Below are 25,995 nucleotides of genomic sequence, written 5' to 3' on the forward strand. Positions count from 1 at the left end.
GTTTGAGATGATTTGATCTTGGCGAGCTTGGGTGGTTGGTAATAAGAGGCCTAAAGCGTGTCTAAAAAATATCCTCAGCACCATGACACAACCACCACTGGCCTGAACCCTTGATATAGGGCAGGATGGATCCATGCTTTCATGCTGTTTACATCAAAACTTTGCCCCTACAATCTGAGTTAATGAAATGAACAAAACTATGGAATATCTCCATAAAACCCTGCACTCAATGCAAAAAGAAAAGAAACAAAACAAACAAAAGAGGAAGTATGGTTAGTTTTGTTTTTTTAGACACCATTTTTGTAAGAATCTTCAAGCCAAAAATATTTACTCTCATAGGGTTCTGAAAATGTAGCAATATAACACTGCACAGGAAAATTGTGTTTAACTGCAGTACTTGTATAAATCTAGAAACTTACTTTCCTACACTAACAGCAGTGTTGGTCGATTTGTGGAACTGCAAAAACAAACAAAAATGTGTTTAAGCGCAGGTCATTAATAATGCAGTAAAAGTTCAAATAGTGTCTCGATGATTCATATGTAGCGATTACTGAAGTATGAGTCATGATAAGTGCAACTAAAACACAACAGTATGACTAACTGATGTTGCTCTTTTATGATTGTACTATACTGTGATGGAACAAAGGACCTTTATGCTTTTTAGTTTAAAGAAGTTCCCTTTGTAATTTGGATTTTAAGAAGAATTAAAGCAAATATGTTAGGAAAAGCTTTTGTGATTAATTTTATATCCATGATTATGACTGAAGCTCAAAGATATTGTATTTAAACATAAACTATATGGACAGTTATTTTGGGGAAATACCTATATCCTGGAATATGTACTCATTTTGAGCTTGTTCGGTGTCTGTCTTGCTTATCTATCATACAAAAATGCAAATTCAATTGAAACAAAGAATAACATTTTTCTTAATCCTTAAATCATCCTAGGGGAAGAGGTAGGGTATACCCTGGACTAGTCCATCGTGGGGCTAACACAAACAGATAGGGACTCACTCTCTCACATATCGACACAAACCGAGAATTTAGAATCACCATTAACTGAAAAATCTTGTCTGGACTGTGGTCGCAACTGGAGGTACACTCAGCCAGTTAATCCAATTTAAAAGACCAGCAATTTTTTAAAAAGGAGTGTTTAAATAAAACGAGGTCATAGGATGCAAGAAGCCAGAAATAACATTCCTAAACATGGCTAAATAAAATCATGCCACAGGAGAAAAAGTCTCAATTGATGTTATATTAGAAATTTTATTAAAACAATTTCTTGCAGCTGAATTACACTACAGGCCTGTTTGTAAGGAACCAATCAGTGCATCTTCCCATTAAAAGGTTCAGGTTTCCAATACAAGCTAAACCAAATAATAAAGTCAGTGAATAAAGACACAGACTAAAGAGTTGAACATTAGAGATCTTTGGTGAAATGTGTAGGGAAATAAGTGTGCCATCCTCGTGAGGACTAGCTTGTGTTTTAGACTAGTGGAGTGAGGACGTTTTGGCCGATACTCACTTCTTATCCATTCAAAGGCCTGGTTGAGGCTCAAGACTTAGTTTTACAGTTGAAGTGTTAGGCACTCAGATGGGATGGTTATGGACACGGTAGAGGGCTCAGGAAAGCATTATGTCACAAATATCCACACAAATATGGGTGTTTGACACACAGATCCATCCACCTGACCTGTTGATAGCACCGTTCACAAAGAAAACTCAACACAACACTGACATTGATTCAGAAGACACACATGCAACCAAACTTATTCCTTCACAAAACTTGAGGTACAGGTTTCAAGTTCTTAACACTGATTTTGGGCCAATTTTACTGCATGGCCTTTAAAAGTAGTCCATTCAGACCTTTCAGTATGTCATCAGTCACTGTAGTCCATCATCCAGAAAGGCTAATCTGTACTACCAGCAAATGTCAACCATTACTCAGTCCAACTTAGAAAATGCCACCCTTTATTCATGAATTATATAAATTTAATGAGGGCTCAAGCACAGATGGTTCTTAATTTTTACACACGGCCTTACACCTGGTCATAGGTCGCATACGTAGACACTACAAAGTGATACAACCATAGGTTAGGCTGTGATTGTTCTAGATGGGGTTTAAAAAAAGGACGGGCAGCATTAGATTGTCAGACTGACAGTAACAAAGACGAACAAGTTCCTGGTAAACCGACAAGGTCAAGACATCTGAGAGACCGACGGCTTCCTCCTCCCGCCCTTCCACATCTTCATCAGTTTTTTGGAGCTGTAGGATACAGTTTTCCACAATCCTGGAGGAGGGAAAGGATCACACGGACCACCCATTAACATGCATAACATAGTTCTCTTATATCACCCCAATAATTTTTTTATAATCTAGATTGTGTGTAGAATAATCAAACAATATATGATGGATACTGAGCTTTGGAGGTCTTGTTAGGCAGGTTGTCTTTAGAATGCACCAGTTTGACCAGTTCCCCCTCTCTATCTTCAGGTAAACCATTCATCTAGCTGTGGCGTACACACAGACACAATACACAGTACATAATATAAGATTTCTTACCAGCTGTAACAATGCCTTTGATACTCTGTGTTATACTGGAGGATTTCACAATGGATGAGATACCTGGGAAGCAATAAAAACAAGCTCAAACATGTAATTAAAACACACTTAATATCTGTTTCCATGACCCATTTCTTCCTCCCTCACTGCCTCTGCTTATGCCAACGTTCCTCTAAAGAGAACCGATCCCATTTCTTCGTCATCTTTCTTCTCTACCTTGTTGCACAACTGTTCCACAGTCAGGATCCTGAGCCACCTGGAGCAGGATCTCTTCCACATCCCGGTTCTTCCCTGGAGGATCAACCAGCTTTGTGATCCTTTGTTGGAGAGTCCGAGGTAACGCCATCAGCTGAGTAAATTGGCCTTCTGGGCTTTTGTCAACCTTCAGGAAAACATACAAAAATAAATGAACAGAGATACATATAGTTGGCCAATGATCATTAAACTGACTTCACGGCCCACTGCTTGTTAGTGGTGCTAGTTTCAGTCTTTATGGAAAATATATCGTTTATAAAGATGTGAAAACCTGACTGAAGAAGTCACCTGGGTGAAACAAAATGTTTCTCCCACTGAGCAGTCCAGATGAACACAATCAGCTTTCAGTGATAGCTGGCAGAATAGCTCTACAGGTGCTTTACATTGTAACTATTAGGAATGAAAGTGCATTTTTACTTTTTTGTCATCTTTTAAAGTATGCTTCTGTAGAAGTTTATTCAGAAATCAGAGTCATTGGGGATCTCTGCAGAACTGTAAATCAGGTAAATTTTTTAAAAGTTAAAAAGAAAAAAACAAACAAACAGCCAATGCATCTCTGATCTGCCGTTATCAGACATAACCTAAGAGGCATTTTGTGTTCACAAAATTGGTCCTATTGCTCCAGACTATTTATTTACAGCTGCGAAGCTCAACATGACATATATAGGTCAATATAATTCACTAACCTCAACTATTTTAATACAAAATATGGCTTTTAAAAAGTATTAAGCTTTGATGAATAGGTAATGGTTTTAGGATCTGATCTGCACATCAACACGTGCACACGTAGGCAGCTGCTAATGCTAATGGTTGCATAATATTACTGTAACTTCACTGAAAACGTGCCAACAAAAGCAGCAAAGGTGGCACCTCGCATGTTGCTATGTGTCATGCTTTTTTTTGTTTTGTTTATAAGTGGGCTCGTGTTTACATTGCAAAAATCCCCATCTTGTAACAGATGACTGCAAAAGATATCACACATACAAAGACATACACATTTCTTGCCTCTTCTTCTCGTAATCGCTCAGAGTCATTTCTCAGGTATTCAGTGTTTCGTTGGAAAAACAGGGAGTGGTTGCAGCATTTAAAAAGTACACAGATTTGACTGCAAAGAAATTTGCCATTTATTGAGTAGACACACAGTTACCACACTATACCATTAATTACTGTAGACTTTTAGTGTGAAAATCTATTTGTGCATTTCACAAAACAGGCACGACAGCTGGATAATTTCACTGTTTATAAAAGGTCCAAAGGCACTTTAAAGAATTTATCCATCTTGTTATATTTCTGGAAATATATCGGTAGCTGTTGTTTCATGGTATTACATTTCAACGCTTAATAAGGATAATTTCTGAGGTACAGCACTTCAGTTTATTCAGCTGACACTCTGTAAAAGTACCCAATGTCCAAACTGAGCTGCGTTGCTCAAATATCAGAGATGCTGAAAGAAAGTGTGTATTCTTCTGGTGCCTGTTTACAGTATCATACCTCAAGTTTTCCTTGGTGAGGTTTGTAGACCACTTGAGGGCAATCTCTTAAGATGTTGCTATACAAAATCCTGAAGTGTTGAATGTTGTCTTTGACGATATTGGCCACCTTGGACTTATCCTCTCCAATCACCATCCTAAAATCCCCTTCAGAGGAGCAAACAAAAAAAATAAAAAAAATAACACTTCAGTTTGCCTAAGTCAGGAGCACACTCATAATCATCTCCCATAGCAACCTGTAGTGTTACACAGCACTGTCATTGTACGCACACTCTTTGCTTTAAGACACTGAAAGCCTCATGATGAGGATAACATGTGTTGAATTCAAGCCATTTCATTGCATATTATCAGGAAAATTAAAAAGTTTAATTAAAATGACGTTGAATAATTCTGAAGTCTTCTGAACAAGCAGTATGTTTTTCTAAACTACAAAAGCTGGAGCACTACACCTTGGATATTAATCCCTGTGTTGACTCTGAATAACACAAGTAAGCAGTAAATGTGTGCACATGGGAGAAAAAGATCAGAAAGAGACATGGTCTTATTCTGATCTAAATCTGCAACTTGAAAGTAACTATGAAAGTATGCAATCTTCTTAAGCTCTCTGCGGTTTTATAAATCTGCTTACCAGCATAAGAAAGACCAGCTATCTGCAGGAAAAGGTCTTCCTCAGTGAAGCTCTCTGGGAGCATCAGGAAGGAAGCAGTCACAGCGCTCTTCAGGTTGGCGACCAGGGCAGCGCGGAGCTTTCGGCTCTCACTCTGGACCAGCAGTCTCACCTAAACACAAGTGCAGACCAATGCACTACGTTATCAGAAGAACTAAACGTGAATGCAACAAAAACATTGTTCTAAACCCTTGCATCCCATTTCAGATTACACATTACAATAATTATTCTAATAAATGTAAAATAATCAGCATAGTTTGTCTGAGGGTTCAATAACAGTCCAATCTGGATACCAACCGGTTTGTGCAGGCGCCCAGCTACATACATGGTCTTCCAGTGTATCAGGTCGTCAATCAGAGAGTCTGTACTTATTACCCCATATTTTATTATCTGAGAACAGGGGAGGAAATATGCAGTTAATAAATTAAACCCACAAAAACCTCTTAAAGTAAATGTACATCTGAACATGCTTGCATCACCATGAACAAATGAATGATTTTTGATTCAGACATGCATTTTGTATAGAGGTGATCCTATAAACTAACCTACAAAGCAACACAAAACACCATCACTCCTGTGACAAATTCACAGGTTATGTGAGGAGTTTTGTGTCTGTAGTTAGAGCAGGGCACATTGATGGTGCACACATAGAGAAAACTAGAAAAAGACCTACAGATGTGTTTAGGTTTATGAGAATGTAGTCATTTACCCTTCCATCCACAGGCACCAGCGTGTTGTAGTACACCGAAGCTCCGTGATCATTTTGTATGGAGCTGATCACCGTGGGACCCAGCAGCTTGAGGATGGAGTAGTGTTTGCGATTCTGCAGCAGATTCATGGTGTGCCACGTCACCGGGTCGTCCACCGCAAACACAAAGTCCAGCATGTTTTTCTGCGTGTATCAGAGGACAACAGAGGATCGAAGGCATTTCACTACATCACAACTTCAAACTGTTAAGGAACAACTTCATAGGTATCGCAGTGTATTGTGTGATTTCGTGGTAACATATACATATTGTAAATGCATGTCAGAAATATAAGAACAATCCATAGTTACACGTGTGCAAAAAGTTGTGATGTAATACACAATATGGTGTTTACATCACTGAAAACAATTTGATTCCTTCATTTTTTTTTAAAGACTGTATGATGGTTTGAAGTATTGCAGTCTAATGCCTCAGGAATTATCTGTGTTTACATAATGATAGGACTGTTATGTACAAACAGCCTCATTCATGGACAAATATTGAGTCCATGTCCCAACATACACATTTTCAATGATGTGTGTAATATTATAGGCAATACAGCAGGGTAGATGGCTCCCTGCCACAAATACAATGTTGTACAGTTAACTTGCGGATTAAAAATGTGTAAAATATTTTGTATACAATACTTACAGTGCAGATTTAACGCCACGAGTACTCAGAAACAGCTATGTGTCTTACCTCCATTTGACCTTGGCTGGTCCCATGCTGTTTAAAAACGCCCGATCCGTAGGCAAACGCTAAGCTGATGTCCTGAGGAAACTGTGACAGTATCCGTCTGTAAAGCACGCTGGTGTTGTGCAGAGCTGGAAGAGTCATTTTGAACTAGCAGAGACACCTGTCCTGCAATAACACGAGCTGGTTAACGGCGGGAAAACCTATTAAATAAGTCGTAAAATACAAACTCGACTCCGTGAAGTATGAGAGACATTTCAGACGGAAGGCCTCAGTGGCACTAAGCACGATCACGGCCAGTGGACAGGATTAAAATGACCCAATTTATCGTTAAACGTCCATGGTGTCAGTTTAGCTCAGCTGTGCACTTCATAGTCGACGAAAATATGCGTCACAGACGCCGCTCCGCACCGGGGGCTGACGGGAGATGTGGTTGGTAATGGGAGGTAAGCAACGGGAGCCGTTAAATTCCCTTTAATCACCCTTAATACACGTGCGTTGTATTTTTTACAGAAATACTTGTATATTTCAACGTATTACTACAGTTTACTACTTGGAAAACAATTTGAAGACGTTTGAACCGCTTTATATTTAGCCAGTAGATGGCAGTTTTACATTAGGTTTAGCAGGAGGGAATGAGGTCATGCTAATTTCCTATGTGGAGTCGCTTTAAAAAAAACTGAACCAGGGCGAGTTTTTATACGTAGTTTCTTTTTCAAAAGTTATAACTGAAGTTTTAGAATGAATTTGGCTCAGTATGTTACTTCTCTAAAATAATTAAAAGATTGTTTAGGAGTAGTTCTTTTGTTGTTTCTGTTATGAATAACTGAATCATGGACATGGCTAGAACTGGTGCACAAATGTCTATGGATACATATCACATAAGTTAACATGAGTTAAAAAAATATGTCTTCCTTAAACTTACAGAGTTAGAATAATATCTGTGTATGATTCTCAATTAAACTTCCTTCGCTTTCTTAGTAAGAACGCATTTGTAGTCCAAAACTTTACCCAGTTAATATAAGATAACTGTGCCAAACTCTTTTGTAGTGGTAGGAATGTCATTTATTATCATCATCATTATCATATTATTATTATTATTATTGATAGAATTACAGTCTGCCAAAAAGTGATTACCGATGTTTCTGTGTGTTTTTATGTCTAATATCGTTGCTTACATTAGTAAATACACTGTATTAAGATAACATCACAGGTAGCAGACATCAATTCATATTGAAAGTGATGATGTTGATCTTTTATACTACCTTTATACTGTCTAGGAGTTAGAAAATCAGCCTTTTGGCTTGTGAAGTTTTTTAGTTGCCTAAATCCACAAACAGCAGAGCCTCAACGAACAAGTTATTTTGTGCCTTATTTCTAAGTAATTCTTTTCCTCATACTGCACCGTTACACAAAATCCTAGGCGGAGGCTATGCAAATACTGATGTAAACGGCAGAACCTATGCAAAGCAGTATGCAACCAAATCAAACATGTTTGTGCCCAGTTCTTCCAAAAAAGCAGGATAAGCAGGGATTGTAGCACCAATGAGCATTTTTCATTGTTTTTAAACACTCGCTTTCACTTCAGCTAGCTCTTGTACATTAGTTTTTCTCTTCTTTATGGCTAGCAAGGACCAACAACCATGGTGTAAACCAAAGTGCCTTAAGTCTGCATTCTATCGTAAGGCCAGCAGATGGCGCTAACTGTGGTTGCAAAAAGCCCCTCTGTAGAAATCAATTGGAAAAAAGCTCTGTCTCGACCTCTGCAAAAATCTTCCTGCTGAGTTCATGGGCTCAGACACTCACTTTGGGGTCATATTGAACTAAAAAAATAAGTTTATTTTGTAATCAGTGGTCATATGTTTTAAATTGGGAGGATGATCTGTGGTATGAAACCACATGCTCATGAGCACAGGTCAGACCCATTTTCCTCATTTTTTTGCAACTAAGATGGCGACAGCGGAAAGTTCCCGATCTCTACAAAGTTCCAGATGTCTCAGGATTTCAAAACTGGTCTTCAGAAACCCCTGTGTGATGTCACATCAGCTACGTCCACTTTTCAAACTGCTTGTAAAAACCGCACAGTAGCCCACAGACCGAATTTCTGTGACAGTAAAAAAGCTACAACAGGTAAACGATAGCCAGCAAAGCTGTCCCTACGGTTGGTGCGCTACAGTATTATGTTCCAGTCCTGAACCTGGCTGCTCTACCACTGAATTGAGGCTGTAGCCCCTCTAACTGGTGCTGGTGTAAGGCTTCGTTCTCATTAACTTTGCCATCCCTGCCTGAAATTCTGCAGTCAGGTCCTGTGGTGTGCGCTCTGCCCTAGGCTGGTACACCATTAGGCCTGAATATGGGTATTCTGTGCTTAAAAAAATAAAGCAAGAGAAGTGATAGAGCTCCCTTTTTCAGTTTCTCAGTCCTCGAGAGGTATCGACAACATAGCCTGAAAGTTTCTGAATACAGATCTTTCAAAATTCAACATTTTAAAACCTCAATTTAGAAAGTCAATGTTTCTTTAAATATAAGAACTGTATACAAAAAAGAAAATACCGACTTTCTATGCTGTTTTTGTTGAATTTTGTAGAGATCTGGAACTTACCTTCACTATTTTTATTCTGCAGATTGAAATTTCCAGTGATTGTTTTGAATTTTAACATAATGAGCAAAATCCAATATGATGCACACACATTGCAACACATACACACACACAGCGGCATGTGCAAATGCATCCACGCACACACTGAGTTATTCAGGTGTATGAATTGCTGCATAAAACCTGCTGCATAATTTGCAGTATGAAATAATTTTTTTTAATGAAGTCAGCATAAGGTCACACTGTTTTTTATTTTTTTAAAAGCTTGCAACTTGCAGCCAGCCACATCAGAGCCACCCTTCCTGATCAGTTTAGCCAGCCTGTTGGTGTCACTTGGATCAATGGGACTGTGGTGCAATGAAAACAGACAACATGAAGGTTCTAATGTCAAGCTTTTGCTACACCTGTTTTAGAGCAGTCATTCAGTTATTATAGAGTTGATATAAGTCATAGTAAAATAATCACCTCTATACCTATTAGAATAATAGTAATAAAACAAATTCATAAAAACGACCATAAAATTACAACATCTTGAACTAGATTAAATGAGCATTATATCATTGACAGTAACAGAACAGTTAATAGACTGCATGAGCTGGAGCCTAAATCCATTTACCTTTGAACATCCTTGTTTTCTTTTCTGTGTAATGGATTTTTTATTTAATTTGAAGTCAATTTGATTTGTTAGGGTTTTTTTGTTTGTTTTTTAAATACATCTGTGAAGTGCTAACTTGAACCCTCATGAAAGCTCTTCAGGGAAAGAATGGAATTGGTTGATCTTTGTGTGGCATTTAAATTTCATATTGAATGTCACATCTTGTTAAAAAAAACAAAAAAACAAGAAGATAATGTAATTATACTGACAAGATGATGAGGTTTGTTCCAATCAGCTCCTAGACTCTCAGATTGTGCACCACAGTGTTGTGACTCCAGAGAACAAATTCAATAAAAGCAATTAAAAGCAAATATTGAATTAAATCTACATCAAGAAAGGCTTCACTTACCAGCCTGAAAATTCTCATAATGCTAAAGGGCTGCGAGTTTTTCAGTGTGAGAATCACGTCAAATACAGCGGTGGTGGTAAAAGACAGAAGACTGCTGTGGCTACCATCAGTCTTACCCACTGGATTAGCTGCTAGTCGTATGGGCCCGATGCTCACATCTATCTGACTGAATTAATATTGAATGTAGCTACATGACACATCAATGTGTCTGCAGCTCATTATGGGAGTGTCACGAGTTGGACAAATATTATCTTTTTTGGTGATTGCTGTGAGTCATCTTTTCAGCCAAATGAATATTGATAAGATTAGTGAATCCTGACTAACAAGCTCTCTCAGTGTATTAAAGCACCTTGTTAAATCAGCAGTGAAGCACTAGAAGGAGTAAAAAAGGGTTTATTTTATTTTACTGCATTATTATTTTTTAAATATTAATGCTATACATGCAGTATATGCTTTCTATTGACCTGTAGTGATTCTACTTAATGCTTTTGCATGACCTTGTAATTATATTATTGCATTTAAATAAGATTCATAAAATATATTCTTTTTTCTATTTCCACAGCTAAACAATCCTTATTAACGGCAGTTAATCTGAATTATTCTGGACACAGATGTCAACTTCTAAAACTGTGTTAGTATTACTTTGTGAGGAAAAGCAGCAGGATTAGTCCATTCAGCAAATGACCATCCGCATTGAATGATACCAGTCCACTGAATGGACAGACTTCGAAGTGGTTGCCTGAATTCCAATGGCACTCTTTTTTAAGAGAAGGCCCTAAAATATCTGGTACAAATTGGAAAATGAAGCAGGCAGACATTTTTTATTATGTTTCTCATAAAGATAATACGATGTCTAATGTAAGAATCCACGCACACACACACTATCCAAGAAAATACCAACAGTTAACATTCAGATTTCCAAAACAGTTTGAAAGAACCAGTAATCATCTATTATTTCTAAATTTATATGCGTGTGCTTTTGTTCCTAGATTCCACTTCTCGGGAAGCTGCAGTGATTTTTTTACGAGTCCTCTTTAGAAAGGGCTCGCTGCACTCCAAGCATCTATAATCTGCTTGGTTTGTGCCGACAACACACTGGATAGTTATCGATGCCCAACATTCAAATGACACCTTAAAAGCTTGTCATCCCAGCGCTCTATTGTTTGCTTGAATGAGACTGAGATAAGACTGCGGTAACTTATCTTCGCACGGCCATCATTACGTCGCCTCACCACCCTCACTTTAACACTCCTGATGTGTACGTTCTGAACTGTTTCTTTATTCCATATCTGAAATCAAAATATTGGCATTTACTAGCAATTAACAGAATCACCTAAATATGAAAATGTTTTAAGTCAAGACAGGAGCACATGAAGGAGAGTTGGAAAAAGGTCAGTACAGGGAGATTACAGAGGCAGACAGATCGAGATATGCTTTTGTGTTTCATTTTTCAGCTATTTAAATTTCAGAACAAAATATATTATTAACTGTTCAAATTACCTGTAAACATTGCCTTATCCACTGGGAGGTGAAAATTGTATTCCTCTTGGTCTGAATCTGGAGTACTATAGTATTCCTGTAAGTAGTAGTCCTGTACAACAGCAGTATAACCAGCATTGCTTGGTAACTTTAGGCTGTAGGGATTATGACTGTCAGTGTTGGGAGCAAATCTGGATATTGGTTAGCCTTATTAAAGAGTACAAGTGCATATAGGGAAATCATGCATATTTTTAGCTGCTCTATTTAATTTAACCAAGTAAAGTTAACCTGTTAAATCTAACAAACAGAGCTAGTTACTTTATTACAAACCACATTTGCTTAACCAAGTCTGCTTGGCCAAGTATAAATTACCCCACTGACCGACCAGCATGGTCATGGATGTCCCTTACATATTCTGGCTTGTAAGCAGTTTTCATAGGTTTTAGTGTAAGCTTGCTTGTTGCTTTATTTTAAACAGCACTGGCCTGTAATATGGAAAAGTTGTAACACAAGATTATTGTAAAGATACAAAGACCACAGTATTAAAACATATAATAATAGCTCCTCACTGTGTAACAGCTGTACAGCACGTGCTGCCTCACAGGAGGAAGGTCCTGGGTTCAAATCTGGTAGTTGAGGTTCTTTGGGGAGTGTGCATGTTTCCCCTGCAGTTATGTGGGTTCCCTTCAGGTATTTCAGCTTCATTGCGCAGTCCAAAAACACCCTTGTTTTGGTTAATTGGTCTTTAATTGGCTGTAGGTGGGAATGGTTATCTTTCTCTATGTGTGTGCCTTTTGACAAACAGCCAAAGTGTCCAGGGTTAACCGAGCACTGACCCCACTCTGACCCCGAATCTGGATAAGTGCAAAAAATGGATGGATGCGTGGACTTTGTAATTAAAATGTACACACACCTAAATGAGAGTACTTTACATCCTGTGTCATCTATAGAGGCCCCAAAATGCTGTGCATGTTTTAGTATTTACTCTGCATTAAATTAAAGAAAAAGGAAAAAGATTCTTCCAACCTTTTATTCATTTTTAGTAATAAACAGTTGATGCTGAAAGGTTTGTGTAGTCAGTCACGTTCTTTCAGCCCAGTCTCAGTCTCTCATGGGCATTAACTCTGACATCGGTCAAGACAAATTTGTATGTAATATTTTTTAGTAGGCAGTATAATTCGTGTGTACAGTAGAGGCAAACGAAAACCTTTATAAATCCCAGTTTTTTAATTATTCCTTTTAATTCCTGCAAATCCTTGACATGAAACTTGGTTGTGACTGTAAAACATTGATTTTGTGTACCTGGGTACAAATCGGTGTGTATGACGGGGTGAGATGAAAAATCGAGTTCAGGGACATGAAACACTCAGTTACAGATAATCACTATTTGGTTCTTAGGGGAAACTGTGAATGGAGGTTTCCAGCTTTTGGCCTAATAAAGTAAAATCGTATCTTTTAAAACAACAGTAAACTAGTTTCAGATGCCACACTGCAGAGAGAGTCCTTTCATGTGTTTTCACAGTATTTCTGGAGATTGCCTGAAAATAAGTGCAGTGACTGGAATTAAAGCAAGAAATATCTGTCTTTTTGATTGTAAAATACCTAATTAAGAACTAATTAAACCAAATCAATATTTGTGGTGGTTGCACATTGATTTCCCTACTAAGTGGTCTTGGTGGTGTCCTATAAATTACTGTGAAAGTTCCCAGTGAAACTTCTGCAGCAGATTAAGTGGCAGCCTTTATTCAGACGCCACAGCTTTGAAAGATTAGCCTAGGCAAAGACTCAGACGACAGTTCATCTTGCTGTTAACTGTTGCAAACTTTTTGGTTTTTCAAATTTCTGTCAGTCTGAATCATAGAAGTACAGATCATGCAGATTGGCTGTGAGGCAGTTAATACACTAGCTAAACTACGTGTCTGCACAAACACAAACATGTCCAACAAATGACTAACCAGGAGGATCTTTTTCAGCGCTCGCAGGACTGTTGCCATGGAGATTACAATTGCTTCCCATGCCTGGTGGAACATCAAAAGAAAATGCAACGTTAACCAGGCACACACAAACACACATATAACTGCCCGAGACCTGCAGAAGAAGAGCGATACAGAGGCTTCTGATTTTATCTTAGCCCATAAAGGGGTTGCACTGTCACCAAGCATGGATTGGGCCAATATCTCACTCAGAACCAAGTGAAAGTGAACCTTGAACCCACATTTGAGGTAAAAACATACCAGTTTGCAAAACAGTTCAATTATTTAAAAAAAAAAAGTGATTATGTGGATCATGTATAGAATCCACTTCCTACTGCTGGCAGATAATAATCATAGCTTTCCTGGGTTGTGCCCCCTTTGTTTTAATTAACTTGCCAATGCATCTGAAATTACACCCTGCAAGGAAAACCTCCATTTAGAAGGTTTTTCATTCCCTCAGTATTTGCACTCTCATTTATTTTAAAAAGTATGAATTTGAGAAAAATTGAAAAAGTGATTTTAGTGTCTTTACATACAGTTTATGGATGCAGCTTGACAGTCAAGCTTGCTAACATTAGATGGTAACTTAAATGTGGTCATTTTAAAGTTTGCCGCTACACTGCTAGCTGGCTAGCCTATGTGTAGTCATGTCAGTAATGGTTGTTTTTCATATTTACAGAGGTCTATGCACAAAGTCCTGTGAGAAGTGTTTCCCAAATGTTAGAGGTTCATTTATAATCCACACTTGTGATATGAATGATTCAATAAAGGACTAGATGTTACAGTCCCCGATAATGCATTGCTTCCAATGGAGAAAATCTTGAGGGATGGCTACTATGAAGAAAGGCAGCCCAGAAGCTTTACCAGTGGGACACATCATCAGTTGTGTGCCTTAACTTCACAGGGGTGTTTCGGCTTTTTATCACAAATTATACCAATTTTATTTCTCAGTTTCTTTTTAACTTCCTTGGTTAGGTTCAGGGATTAGAAATCTGATCTAGAGTATAATATTTAAAGTATTCAACATTTTTAAAGACACATCATCAGTAGTGGACCTTGGATTCATTGGGTGTTTTGGCCATTATCACTAGACACCCTCATCCAAGCAAAGCCCTGCCAGGGTTGATCAGGCCCCGGAGTGTCTCACTGGTATATATTAAATTGTTATTTCTCTTCAACTTTCTTCTGTTTAGTTTTCTAGAATTTATTTTCTTCTATCAATTCACTCCAAAACCTACGTAAGGAAGTGGCTTAGACTTCCGAAATGCCTCAGCAGTGTTGGACTCTACAGCGACGGGATACTGTCATTGCCTATCCCTAGCCTGGTAGAGGAGTTTAAATGTGCAAAAGTGAGGCTGGAGATGTCACGCACAGACTCTCGGGACCCCATGGTGAGAGGCGCTGCTCCCACCCCAGCAACAGAGAGGAAATGGACCCCAGCTACAGCTGTGCTACAGGACAAATCTGCTCTTCGCCATCGTGACGTGGTGAAAAGATCCTAGGCGTTCTTTGCAATATGGTTTGTATTTTAACCATCACTCCTCTGCTAAATCTTTCTTTGCCTCTCCTGCTGTTGCACTGCTGGCATAAAAGCTTTACTGCAGCCCAACCTCTTCTCCACCATTTACTAAAGTCTGAGTCTTAGTTTCCCAAGGGCAAAGTTGTAAGGTCACTCGCTATACCCCGCTGTGTTGCACATGGAGTATTAATAGGGGAAGTGCAACCATAGCTAAGCACGCAAAAATAAATATTGTGTATTTGCATAACTGTGTAATTGTAGATAAATAAATTTGCCACTCGAAATTTCAAATACAGGGGGTTATATATCACTGTGTATAGCTCTGCATTATTTATTGTTATTGTTATTGCTTACTGAGCCAACATCTCTTCTACTTGTTGCCATGACAAGTTTGAATTCTTCATTTTATAACGTATAAAACATACAGTACAACTGCTTGACATTAGAATTAATCTCTGTAGCACTGCTGCATGCCCTGAAGAGTAATTTTTGATCCTTTGTGTCTGTGTGTGTGCGTGTGCCTCTGTGTGTGTAGCTCACAAGCCTGGTTAAATGGTGTTTTGGGGGATTTGCAGTAGATATCTGAGTTGTGTGTGGGTGTTTTAATCTCGAAGCTCCATCCATCCACACAGTGCTGTTAAAGTTCATTCAGAGAGATTTTTTTTTATAATAGCTTGGATAAATCCACAGTATTCCCTGAAGGAGAATCAAGGCTAGAATACCCTTTTAATATTTGCTTTTTCCCCAGTTTTTCAACCATTTCAAGTGCATTGAAACACACTCACTTCTAATGCACGAGATGCAGAGATGAGGTGACCTTTGTGACAGTCTGCTATTGTAGGACCTTGTGTAGAAGCAGAAATAGTCTGTAACTTTATAAATGCATAGCCAGATAATAACCATAGCTTCCTGGGTTGTGCCCCCTGTGTTTTAATTAAGTTGCCAGTGCATCTGCATTTACTCCCTGCAAGAAAAACTTCAGTTTAGAAGGTTTTATTCCTCAGTATTAGCATCTCATTTATTTTAAAAGGCATGAATCAACAGAAAAGAACACTGGTTGAGTTAAAATTGAGTTGGGCAATTAATTATAATATCAACGTTTGCAATTATATGGAAGGCTTTTTAAAGTTGTACAGTGATTTATACCATGTCATGATCACTGCACAAAGAACTGAAATATTCCAAATTGTTCATGCATTATCTAAATTTAACCACAAGAGGTTTTATCACCCACACACACACACACTCAGAAATCTGCAGCAAATCTGCAAAGCAGTTTATAGTCATGCTTGTGCAAACCAGACACACTGACATGGATAATATACAAATTTACAAAAACCCTTAATATCATTCACTCCGCTAGAAATACCACCCTGTATTGTTTGTTGTTGTCCAATGGAGATGGAGAAGGATCACTTTTTTTCTCCTGATGTTTTACAGCCATGTTTTTCAAGAAACAGTGACGTACACAGAAGGGCTCAATGTGCTCCTCTGGATCTGTGTTTTGTGTAGACGGCAGTGTGTACGTGTGAGGATGTGTGCGCACATGTGCCAGTGCTTGTAATGTATATAGCCTTGTGTCTGTTTTGACAGATGAGAAATGCTGCAGGCGTAGTGGGTTTGCTAAGTCTGCTCATCCTTACTGTTTTTCAGGAGCGCCGAACAAATCATACTGTCTCCTTCCAGCTGTAGCAATACTATACTCAACAATACTTACTCAAGTCAGCTCTGGGGTGATTGAGAAATTCTTTGGTAAATAGAGCACATCTTATTTTTTTTTAAAAAGATGCCCTAATGGCTGAGAGGTTAAGCTGCATATCACGTCGGCATCACTGTTTCGCCTCTCAGCTGTCAGGACCTTTGGCTTTGCTGCATGTCATTCTCATGTTCTCTTCCCCTCATTTCCTGTTTATCTCTCCTGCCCTGCTGAAATAAAGCCCTAAAAGTGTTTGTTGAAGATGATGATTGCAACAAATCTATTCTACAAATACCAGAATATTCTTTTTAAGTGCTAAAGAAAAGTAATAATTCAAGAAACCTTTAGCTCCACGAATTACCGCAGAGCTTTTCTTTGACTTTGTTACCTGCATAGTTTTTCCCCATATTTATTATATAACGGCTCTCTGGAAACGTGTTATGTGATGTGTGTAAGTGTCATGAAACATGTAGGCCAGCACGAGCTTAGGATGTCGCTACAGTTCACACTGCAGCTCTGTGACTCACTCTGGCTCTCTTCTGGTTCGCTAAACAAAGCCTCCCTCACTAGACCTGACTCATCGTGACTTGCTACAAATGTGAATCCTGCATGTTATGCAAAGAAGCCGAACAGAGACCCATTAAGTCTTTTATACCCCCAACATACTACACTGGGTTACTTGTCAAATCTGCCCTTGATCATTTCTTTCTTTTTTTCTTCTTTTCTTTATGTAACTGAAAGCAGGGTCACCTTTTTCTGTCATCAGCACTTTTTCAGGAACGGTGAACATCACATACATTTCAGTGTACCCTTGAGGTATTTCTCTCCAACCGAACATAAGGGGATAGTAAAAGACGGGTGCTGGTGGCTGACGGAAATTGGTTGTATAACGTGCACTAATCTAAACAGCAGTCACTACTCGCCTGAAAAAAATATGTATCCATTTGAGGAGCTTAGACAGCCGTTGAAAAACAGCCTCTCAGTTTGAAAATACATTTCCATCACTTGAGAGTCTATCATTGAAAACAAAAGCTTCCAGAAATCTCAATTGCTGACATATAATGAGAGGTTGGACATGATAAATGGTAGTGGGCTAAATTGGTAAGACTGCTTTCCATCCTTTAAGAAATATTTTCCCACTGAAGATGAGATGAAAGCGGTGTACTGTAGGTCTGCATTTTTCTTCTCGCTAATGTGGCTCAGACATGTGTGGGATTTTCTTCCCACATGAATAATCGTCTTTCTCCCTCTTTGTCCTGTCGTCTTTGGACTGTTTTTTTCCTTCTTTTTTCTTTTTTTGGGAGCAAAGCTTAGAGTAGCAAATATTGCACTCCGCTCCTGCTGCCGATGGCTTTCAGCAATCGTGCTCTTCTCATGGCCTGGAATAGTGAATATACAATGAAGCTAGACATAGGCTGGAGATAGTCGTTTAGTAACGAGAAGCGTATGACTCAGTTGTTTGTGTGTACGAGTTTGTGAATGTGGTATCTATTTGTTTACACCCTTTATCGATGCTGTAAACAAAAATTGAGATGTGCTGCTGATTTGCTGTATAAACAGATGTAGTCAGCACAGAAATGTAAGATATAGATGCATTTCTGCCCTTCTCTGGTTTGCCTTTCTTTTCCTGTCCTCTTGTTCTCTACATCTCAGGTCAGTTTTATTGTGCACAAATCATAAACTCACCTTAAGGGGCTTTACAGTATGTACGTGACATCCTCCTTTCACTTTTGATCCATAAAAAAAGATCTGGCTAAAAAAACAAAAATCATATTTACCATTGTAACTGGAACGGGGACACATATAAAACAGAGAGAGACAAGGACAACATGGAAGCACAAGGCAGAAAGACAATGAGCTACTTCTCCACTGTATTTCAAATCATCCCTGCCATTTGTTATGCCGCATGCTTTTAGTGGTAGTGCACTGGCAAGGATACCATCCTTGAGGAGGTTATGTTTTTTCTATTAGAATTTATCTGCTGTAGCAATGCGTCAGCGAGCTGACGTTAGATGGTGGGGGGAAAAGATTCAGGGAAGACATGCTGCACAAGCGGCTGAAAGATGGATGGATGGTGGGGGAAGAAGGTGGGGCTTGCGGAGAAGGATGGATGGCGTTTCCATCTGTGAACTCCACCTTATGCACGCTTGCAGGAAACCCCTTCCGCTGATTGCACACGGCACACAGCGTTACAAGGCTGCAGCACGACACATGAACGTAATCTGTGATGTAGGAGGATGATGACAGGAGAGAGGAGGAGGGCGGGGGAGGGGGGGCAGCCAGCGAGCACAGCGAGTGAGAGAGTGAGTGAGGGAGAGGAAAAGGGCACGTAGAGCATGAGCGAGTGAAAGGGTGAGATAAGCGGAGAAAGCAGCATCTCTTGAGTACATTCAGCTCGCAGCAGCACAGCAGGCAGGAAGGCAGAGTGGAGGGGGGAGAGCACCAGCACCTCACCAAAGGGGGCGACACCACACCTCTATCTCCTTCTCTCTCTCTCTCTCTCAGACACACACTTTCACACGTCACACACGCACATTTGTGGGGAGGCGTGAGGCTCAGCAGGAAGAACACCACATACACGCGTGCTGTTTCGCTGGCTTAGCTGCACTTTGGAGAGCTGTCTCTTGAAGACTGGACCAGAGCTGTATCCATCGCTTCATCCATCCTTTCCTTCCGCAGAGGCAGCTCTCGGACACGCATCCCTCGATCATTTGGACTGACTTGCTTTCTGTCACTCATCCGACCGCTGATCAAGCCTGCCTCTGCTTTCACCCCGTTCAGACCTAAAATCAGAGGAGAAACTAACTGACCGACTGAGGGACCCACCTTTCGACCGCAGTCATGAACTTCCTCAGACGCCGTCTCTCTGACAGCAGCTTCATGTCCAACCTTCCCAATGGCTACATGACAGACCTCCAGAGGCCTGACCCACCTGCTCCTCCTCCCCCCACTGCCTCCTCCCCTTCCCAGCAGGGTGCAGCGCCGGCTCCTGCCCCGTCCCCAACCAAAGCTCCAGGACCGACCCAGGTGCCGGCCAGCTCTCCTGCAGCTCAGGAGCGGCGCCCTAGCCAGCAGGCTCAGCAGCCTCAACAGGCCCAGTCCTCCACCAGTGGTTCCTCTGGCTTCTTCAGCTCCTTCAGCTCCATCACCAATGTGGTCAAACAGACAGCCGCATCTGCTGCTGGCTTTGTGGAGCAGTCGGCTCCCTCTCCATCCCTCTCCAAGAAGTTCAAGATTCTGTTGGTCATTGATGAGCCACAGCATGAGTGGTAAGTGTTCACTGGGCTGATTGGCAGAGGGTTTTCCAAATGCTTGATGGGGAAGCTGAAGCTATCAGCAGTAGAGCTGAGTGCTTTTGCTGAAACGAAACTTGAAATTTTAGTGACCTGTTAGAGACAGGCACACTGTGTCTGAGCTTTTGGAAGGCTCTTCAGTTTGGTGAAATAAAAATATTTGCTTCATCATCAGCCAGAAAGAACATGATTTACTGTAAAAAAGAAAGAAAGAAATAAAACAAAATAGCCAAGTTAAGTGTGGGTGTATTGGCTTTATACTGACTGGCACTGATCAATATAAATAAATGCTTTACAAATTCCAGTAAAGTTGCTACACACACTCAAATGAATCCTTCTACCTTTTTTCCCTGTAGTTTGTATCTAGCTTTAAAATGAACTTTGCTTCCTTGCTGAAGCTGCTCCCAAAATAGAAACAGGCCTGTTAATCCAAACAGACACATCAGATTTTCTCTTGGGTTTGGATTCAAACGTCTCACCAGCCAGCAGTGTTACCTGTCTCAGTTCCTGTGAGGCTGTCTTAGTGTGTGTGTGTTACAGAGGTCTGAGTATGACTTGCCATCCCTTGACAGTACAGGCTGGTTAACAGGAGATAATCCTTATGCAATGAAGTCATACATCTTACACTGTCATAAAACAGCGTGTAGCCCTGAATAAAACACAGTCTTCTGCAAGTGAAATGGAAGCCGTAGGCTACGTATTGTTGCTAGTCTACTTGCTGCTTTCTGTCTCTGCGCACCTTTAAGCTATAAATGTTTTCTTAAGTGGATGTTGATGTTGGATTTTACAGCTGTTCAGCACTGTCGTTATCTAAGTGTAGTTTAATCTTGTCAACCTTTCATTGAAAAATGGCAGCCTCCTGAGACACTTGTGACCTTTTCTATTTATTGGATGTCCTGCAGTGTTGCCATTTAGCAATTACTGCTTAGTAGCACAGATAAAAGTGAATATGATGCTAGATTGATATGGTTGAAAGCTCCAAAACAAGGAAATAAGTGGACTGTGATTTTTAGTGGGTCAAGTGAGTCAGTGGGTCATTTGGAAGACACATTTTCAGTACATTTACACTGGATGAAAGTGGACTCCCTCATTCGCTGGACTCATCGGGCACTTTGTTAGGTGCACTTTGCCTTTTGCCTTCAGCATTGCCTTAATTGTTCATGGCATAAGATCAACAAGGTCCTGGAAACATTTGTCAGAGATGTTGATCCATATCGGCATGATGGCATCATGTAAGTGCTGCATGTTTGTTGGCTCCCCATCCATGAGCCAATCTTGTGTTTTACCACATCTCAAAGGTGCTTTTTTTGACTGACATCCGTTGGCGTAAAGGCCATTTGAGTACTGTAAACTCATTCTCACGTTCAGGAAACCAGTTTGAAATGATTTCAGCTCTGTGAAATGGCACGTTGTCCTGCTGAAAGCAGACATCAGAAGATGGGTACACTGTGGTCATAAAGGGATGGACATGGTCAGCAACGATATTCAGGTAGACTGTGGCGTTTAGACAATGGCCAGTTAAGGTCCCAAAAGCAGCCTCGGGCCTTTTACTGTGTGCTTCCCGCTGTTCTCTCGCGACCTTCATTTCAACTGTCCTGCCAAAATAAAGGCCAAAAAGTACTTATTTCGAGAAATTTAGACTTATTTATGGCCTGAGTTTTTTGTTGTTAGGTGAGAGGAGTGGCATGAATCCAATTCTGTTTAAAGTGGAACTGTAAAGCATTTTGACTGCTATCTATCTTATGATTTGGTAAGTGTGAATTAAAGACAATAAATAGTTCTCAACACAGTCAGTGCAGGATTATCTCTTCAGGGTACAAATGTGTGGAATCAGGCATGAAAATTGAGGTTCCACTATTCTGTGCCGACTGAATGTGACTCTATGTTATGGTAATGCTGTAGTTCATACTGGGACTGTTTTGGTGGCTTATGATTGGACGGCTGCCATCCATGATGTGGCAATCTGAATGTGAGACACTGCCTTAATTCATAAAAGACATTTGAATATGTGGCTCTAGTTCGTATAATCCATCCTTTTTACAAATTTACAAAGACCAAACAGAATGTCTCTTTTTATAGTGGTCTCGAATTGTTATCGATCATATCAGACTGTGCGTGGTAATAAGAAATCTGGTTTTAGCATATGTTTGAGGTGCTGTTGCTGGAATTTAAGCTCCATTTTGATAATCATTTATAGCTATTTTGGTTCCAGCTATGAATAATGTACTCTGGATTTGCAAAAACTCTTTTGTGGTTTATGGTTACTCAACTCTAAATGCAGGTTTACAGTATGCAATTGGACACTGTCGTTGCCTCGGCTCACACAAGAAAGATTTTATATCGTGTAATACAAAATTAGTCGCAGGTCACAGGCATCTTTGGCGATGCCAAGAAAGTAAATATGATTCACAGCAAACACAATATAATGGAATGAATTGGCAATTTCACTGGCATAATTTCAATGGCCTTTTCATTTTGTTTGTACACAATCTTTCTTTCAGAAGAACACAGATTAAATATTAATGTTTATTCATTGGGAGTGATGGGTAGACTGAGCTTTCCTTTAGGCATGAGGACTAAAGAGGCATTCTGCTAGACATTATTGATTATCCATCAAGAAAGAGCGGGCTTGAGGCTCTTAGTGATATAAACTGAGAAACAGAAAGTAAAAACTGAAACTACTGCCTCTAAAATGAACCTGAAGGCCAGTCATCACTCATGTATGAGAGGAAACAGTTTTTTCTTTCTGTATGTGCCAATAATCAGGGCATTTTTGTATCAAGAATCTGAATTTATGATCTCCTTTATTATTAGATTTTCTTCTTATTTTAAATAAAACCTTCCATACATTTAATTTTCTTTAAGTTTTTACAACTTCGTACTAACTTTTTTTTTTACCACTTTACTCTTTATCTTTAGAGTAAAGTATGTTTACACATGTGGATAAATAGAATACATCAATACATACAGTAGATACATTTGAGTATGTACGTAGAAGTATGGAGAAATACATAGCCAGCAGGCATCTCTAGGGATGCTAAACATACCATCCATCCCTCCTTTCTTTCTTCTTTTCTACATCTCTCTTATCCAATTTAGGGTCCTCAAATGGCTGACACTTTATGTGTCAGATCACATAAAATTACAGAGCAGGGTTGTTGAGTGCCGAGACTGCATAATCACCAACATGCTGCTGACTCGATAACTGTAGAGTTTCCAAAAACCCTCTGGAGTTAACATCAGCGTAAATACTGCATGCCAGAAGCTTCACAGCATGGATTTCCATGGCAAAGCAGCTGTTTATTTTTTATTATATATATATATATATATATATATATATATATATATATATATATATATACACACACACACAGATAGATAGAGAGAGAGAGAGAGAGAGAGAGAGAGAGAGAGAGAGAGAGAGAGAGAGAGAGAGAGAGCTGTATATACAGATATTTTAAGAATTTTAGAAGCTCTAAAAAAAGCTGCTTACAAAACCAGACTTGGAGCATCAGTAAGTACGCGAGTGGATATTCTTAACCATGTTCAGGCTTGAGGTATTTTATGACCCTTTAAAGAGTTCTTAAACCCTCAGGTCCTAGGCCTCTCATGCCCAAAACAAACCCGTATTTAAATAGAAATAGCTCTAAAACTTTCAAGCCAAAACAAATAAAGTTGGATTTCATAGGGAAGAGACAGCTAAAATACAATAGCTATTTTTGTCCCTATTACAGGCCAGAATACAACAGGATTTAAGTAAGTAGCAAACAGCATCCATTTTAATCATTGGATAACTAGACTGCATCTCCACTGAATGCGTCCGTTCTGTAACCTCAAAATGGCAGCAGGTTGCCTTTTACAGTTTTTCTCGATTGCTAAAACACATTTCCTGAAACTACGCCTCATATCCTCACAACAGTAAACACAAATCCATAACATCTCACTCAATTTCCCAAACATCCTATTTCCAGGTCAAAATGAAGCTCTACACCCAAAACTATTCACTCCTGCTGAAAAACCAAACTTTGCCCACAGACATCAAACACAAGCCCTCAAAAACACACACACTACAACAGAGTTTTGCACACTGGTACAATTAATTCAAAACAATAGTTCCAAAACAAATAGGTTGCTTATGGTTCTCCCCTTCAAAACCCTTGTCACATGATAAACACAAAAGACGCAACCAATGTATGTACAGTGGCACATTGTCATTCATGTACTATACAGTACAACACACACCAGAAACATTATCCCACCTCAGCATCTTGTCTTTGGTCTGGGTCAGGCCAGAGAATCTCATCCACATCACAGGCTATATTGGCCCCAGCCAGGCAGCGGGGGTAAAATCCTCTTGCATGCCTGATCCACCCCTGGCATGCAAGAATTAAGGTAGCATAAGGAAAAACTTGATATGTCTAGGCAGGCCTCTTCCATGGCCTGAAGGAGGTGAACATGGACATAAGGTTCTCGGTCACTTTCCACCGCCATGCCGAAAATAACTCCTCTATCGAGTTTAGAAAGGGAGAGTATGCAGGCAGAAAGATATTAGAAAACCTTGGGTTATTGGTAAACCAGTCACGAACCAGAGCAGCGCGATGGAAGCTGACGTTATCCCACACAACAACGTAGTGAGGCTGCTCTGGCTGTGCTGGTTCCCTGTAGTCCAGCTGGAACATATGTTGTCTTAAACCATCAAGAAAAGCAAGGAGAAGCATAGTGTTATAGGGTCCTAGTACGGCATGGCGGTGGAGTACCCCTCGTTGGCTGATGGCTGCGCACATAGTGACATTCCCCCCACGCTGATCAGGGACATTTACAATAGCCCGATGGCCAATTATGTTCCTCCCCCTTTTCCTTCTTTTGGTCAGGTTAAAACCTGCCTCATCCACAAAGATTATTTCATGGGGAACAGGCCGTCCTTCAATCTCAAAGATTCTCTGCAAAACACATAACACAGTAGAGTCAATCGGTACCCTGAACCACAGTTCAAGAGTGCTGAAATGGCAGCATAAACTGCCATGCTGTGATGGTACACAATACTTTATACAGTATCAAAACTCATACCTGAACATATTCCACACGTTGGTTTTTCACTCTGTCAGAGTTTCGTTCGAAAGGGACTCGGTATGCCTGTTTCATCCGGAATTGATTCTTTCGGAGGATGCGGTCAATTGTGGAGAGGCTGATGGCATTTATGCCTCGAAAAAGATGATCATCCTCAATCACTCTCCTTTGAATCTCTTGCAGGCGGATTACATTATTTGCAATTACCATGTTTACAAGTTCCCTCTCTTGCTCCTCCGACAAAAGCCTTAACCTGCCTCCACCAGGTGGTCGTCTCTGTGTCCTACAAAAATAGAAGCACTCATTACTGTAACTGTCACACATTCATTTTACAGGCAAATAATGGAAACATACTGAAACTCAAGACACATAAGTTCAGTAACTTAAACGTTACTGTACAAAGCAGTCTTACTGCAAGTACACCTACCTGTTTTCCTCCCTGAAGGTTCTGATGATGGAGGCAACAGTGAAGCGACTCAAATTTGGTTGTACTCGTTGCCCAGCCTCCCTCATAGTCATCCCATGGACAAGGACATGGTCAACTAAAGTGGCTCGAATTTCATCCGAGACTGACTGTCTTGTTGCCCTTGCTCTTCCCCTTCCTTGTCGCCATCGTTCTCCACCTCCTTCACCACGTCCTCCTCCACCTCTCCCTCCTCCCTGTTGTCCTAGACCACCTCCTCCTCCTCTTTCACCATGTCATGTCCTCTTCCTCCACCACGTCCTCCTCCTTCACCACGTCCTCTTTCTCCACCACGTCCTCTTCCTTTGCATCTCTTTGGATCCATTGTTTCAAACCTGAATGAGCTGACTTTGGCCCTTTTATCTATCCATCGCAGGTTCTGATTGGTGTGTGCTAAATTTTGACTCCTAGTGTTTCCACCTGGTTAATTGTGTGCTAATTGAGCTCAAGCTATGCTGACTTAAGTTAACATTATTGCATGCTAGTGCTTT

General features: G+C 40.0%; 3 protein-coding genes across 4 annotated transcripts in view; 1 reads left to right on the forward strand and 2 right to left on the reverse strand.

The window, feature by feature from the left end:
* Window positions 1–1,242: 1,242 nt before the first annotated feature.
* On the reverse strand, window positions 1,243–6,897 carry tamm41 (TAM41 mitochondrial translocator assembly and maintenance homolog). Of its 2 annotated transcripts, XM_085456904.1 has the most exons (8): window positions 6,421–6,892; window positions 5,685–5,867; window positions 5,273–5,365; window positions 4,937–5,087; window positions 4,310–4,455; window positions 2,780–2,945; window positions 2,564–2,626; window positions 1,243–2,291 (listed from the first exon to the last, which is right to left on the reverse strand). In XM_085456904.1, exons 1-8 carry the CDS (start codon window positions 6,556–6,558, stop codon window positions 2,200–2,202), a joined length of 1,032 nt encoding a protein of 343 aa, XP_085313030.1. In that variant the 5' UTR covers window positions 6,559–6,892; the 3' UTR covers window positions 1,243–2,199. The 2 variants fall into 2 exon arrangements, with proteins under 2 accessions (XP_085313030.1, XP_085313031.1); XM_085456905.1 differs by lacking the exon at window positions 2,564–2,626 and having other exon boundaries at window positions 2,246–2,511; window positions 6,421–6,897.
* Window positions 6,898–18,957: 12,060 nt separating this feature from the next.
* Window positions 18,958–25,995, forward strand: part of syn2b (synapsin IIb) — a 99,117-nt gene continuing 92,079 nt past the window's right edge. Inside the window, exon 1 of the mRNA XM_085456906.1 lies at window positions 18,958–19,950. Within this exon, the coding sequence (XP_085313032.1) occupies window positions 19,523–19,950 (428 nt within the window). The 5' untranslated portion in view covers window positions 18,958–19,522. The remainder of the gene's footprint in view (window positions 19,951–25,995) is intronic.
* On the reverse strand, window positions 23,854–25,633 carry LOC146709781 (uncharacterized). Its single transcript, XM_085458056.1, has 3 exons — window positions 25,469–25,633; window positions 25,042–25,324; window positions 23,854–24,914 (listed from the first exon to the last, which is right to left on the reverse strand). Exons 1-3 carry the CDS (start codon window positions 25,558–25,560, stop codon window positions 24,393–24,395), a joined length of 897 nt encoding a protein of 298 aa, XP_085314182.1. The 5' UTR covers window positions 25,561–25,633; the 3' UTR covers window positions 23,854–24,392.

The sequence above is a fragment of the Copadichromis virginalis genome, linkage group LG5, assembly GCF_057382275.1.
Source record: "Copadichromis virginalis isolate Kocher_CV1m ecotype Utaka linkage group LG5, C_Virginalis_male_GT1.1, whole genome shotgun sequence".
Lineage (NCBI taxonomy): Eukaryota > Metazoa > Chordata > Actinopteri > Cichliformes > Cichlidae > Copadichromis > Copadichromis virginalis.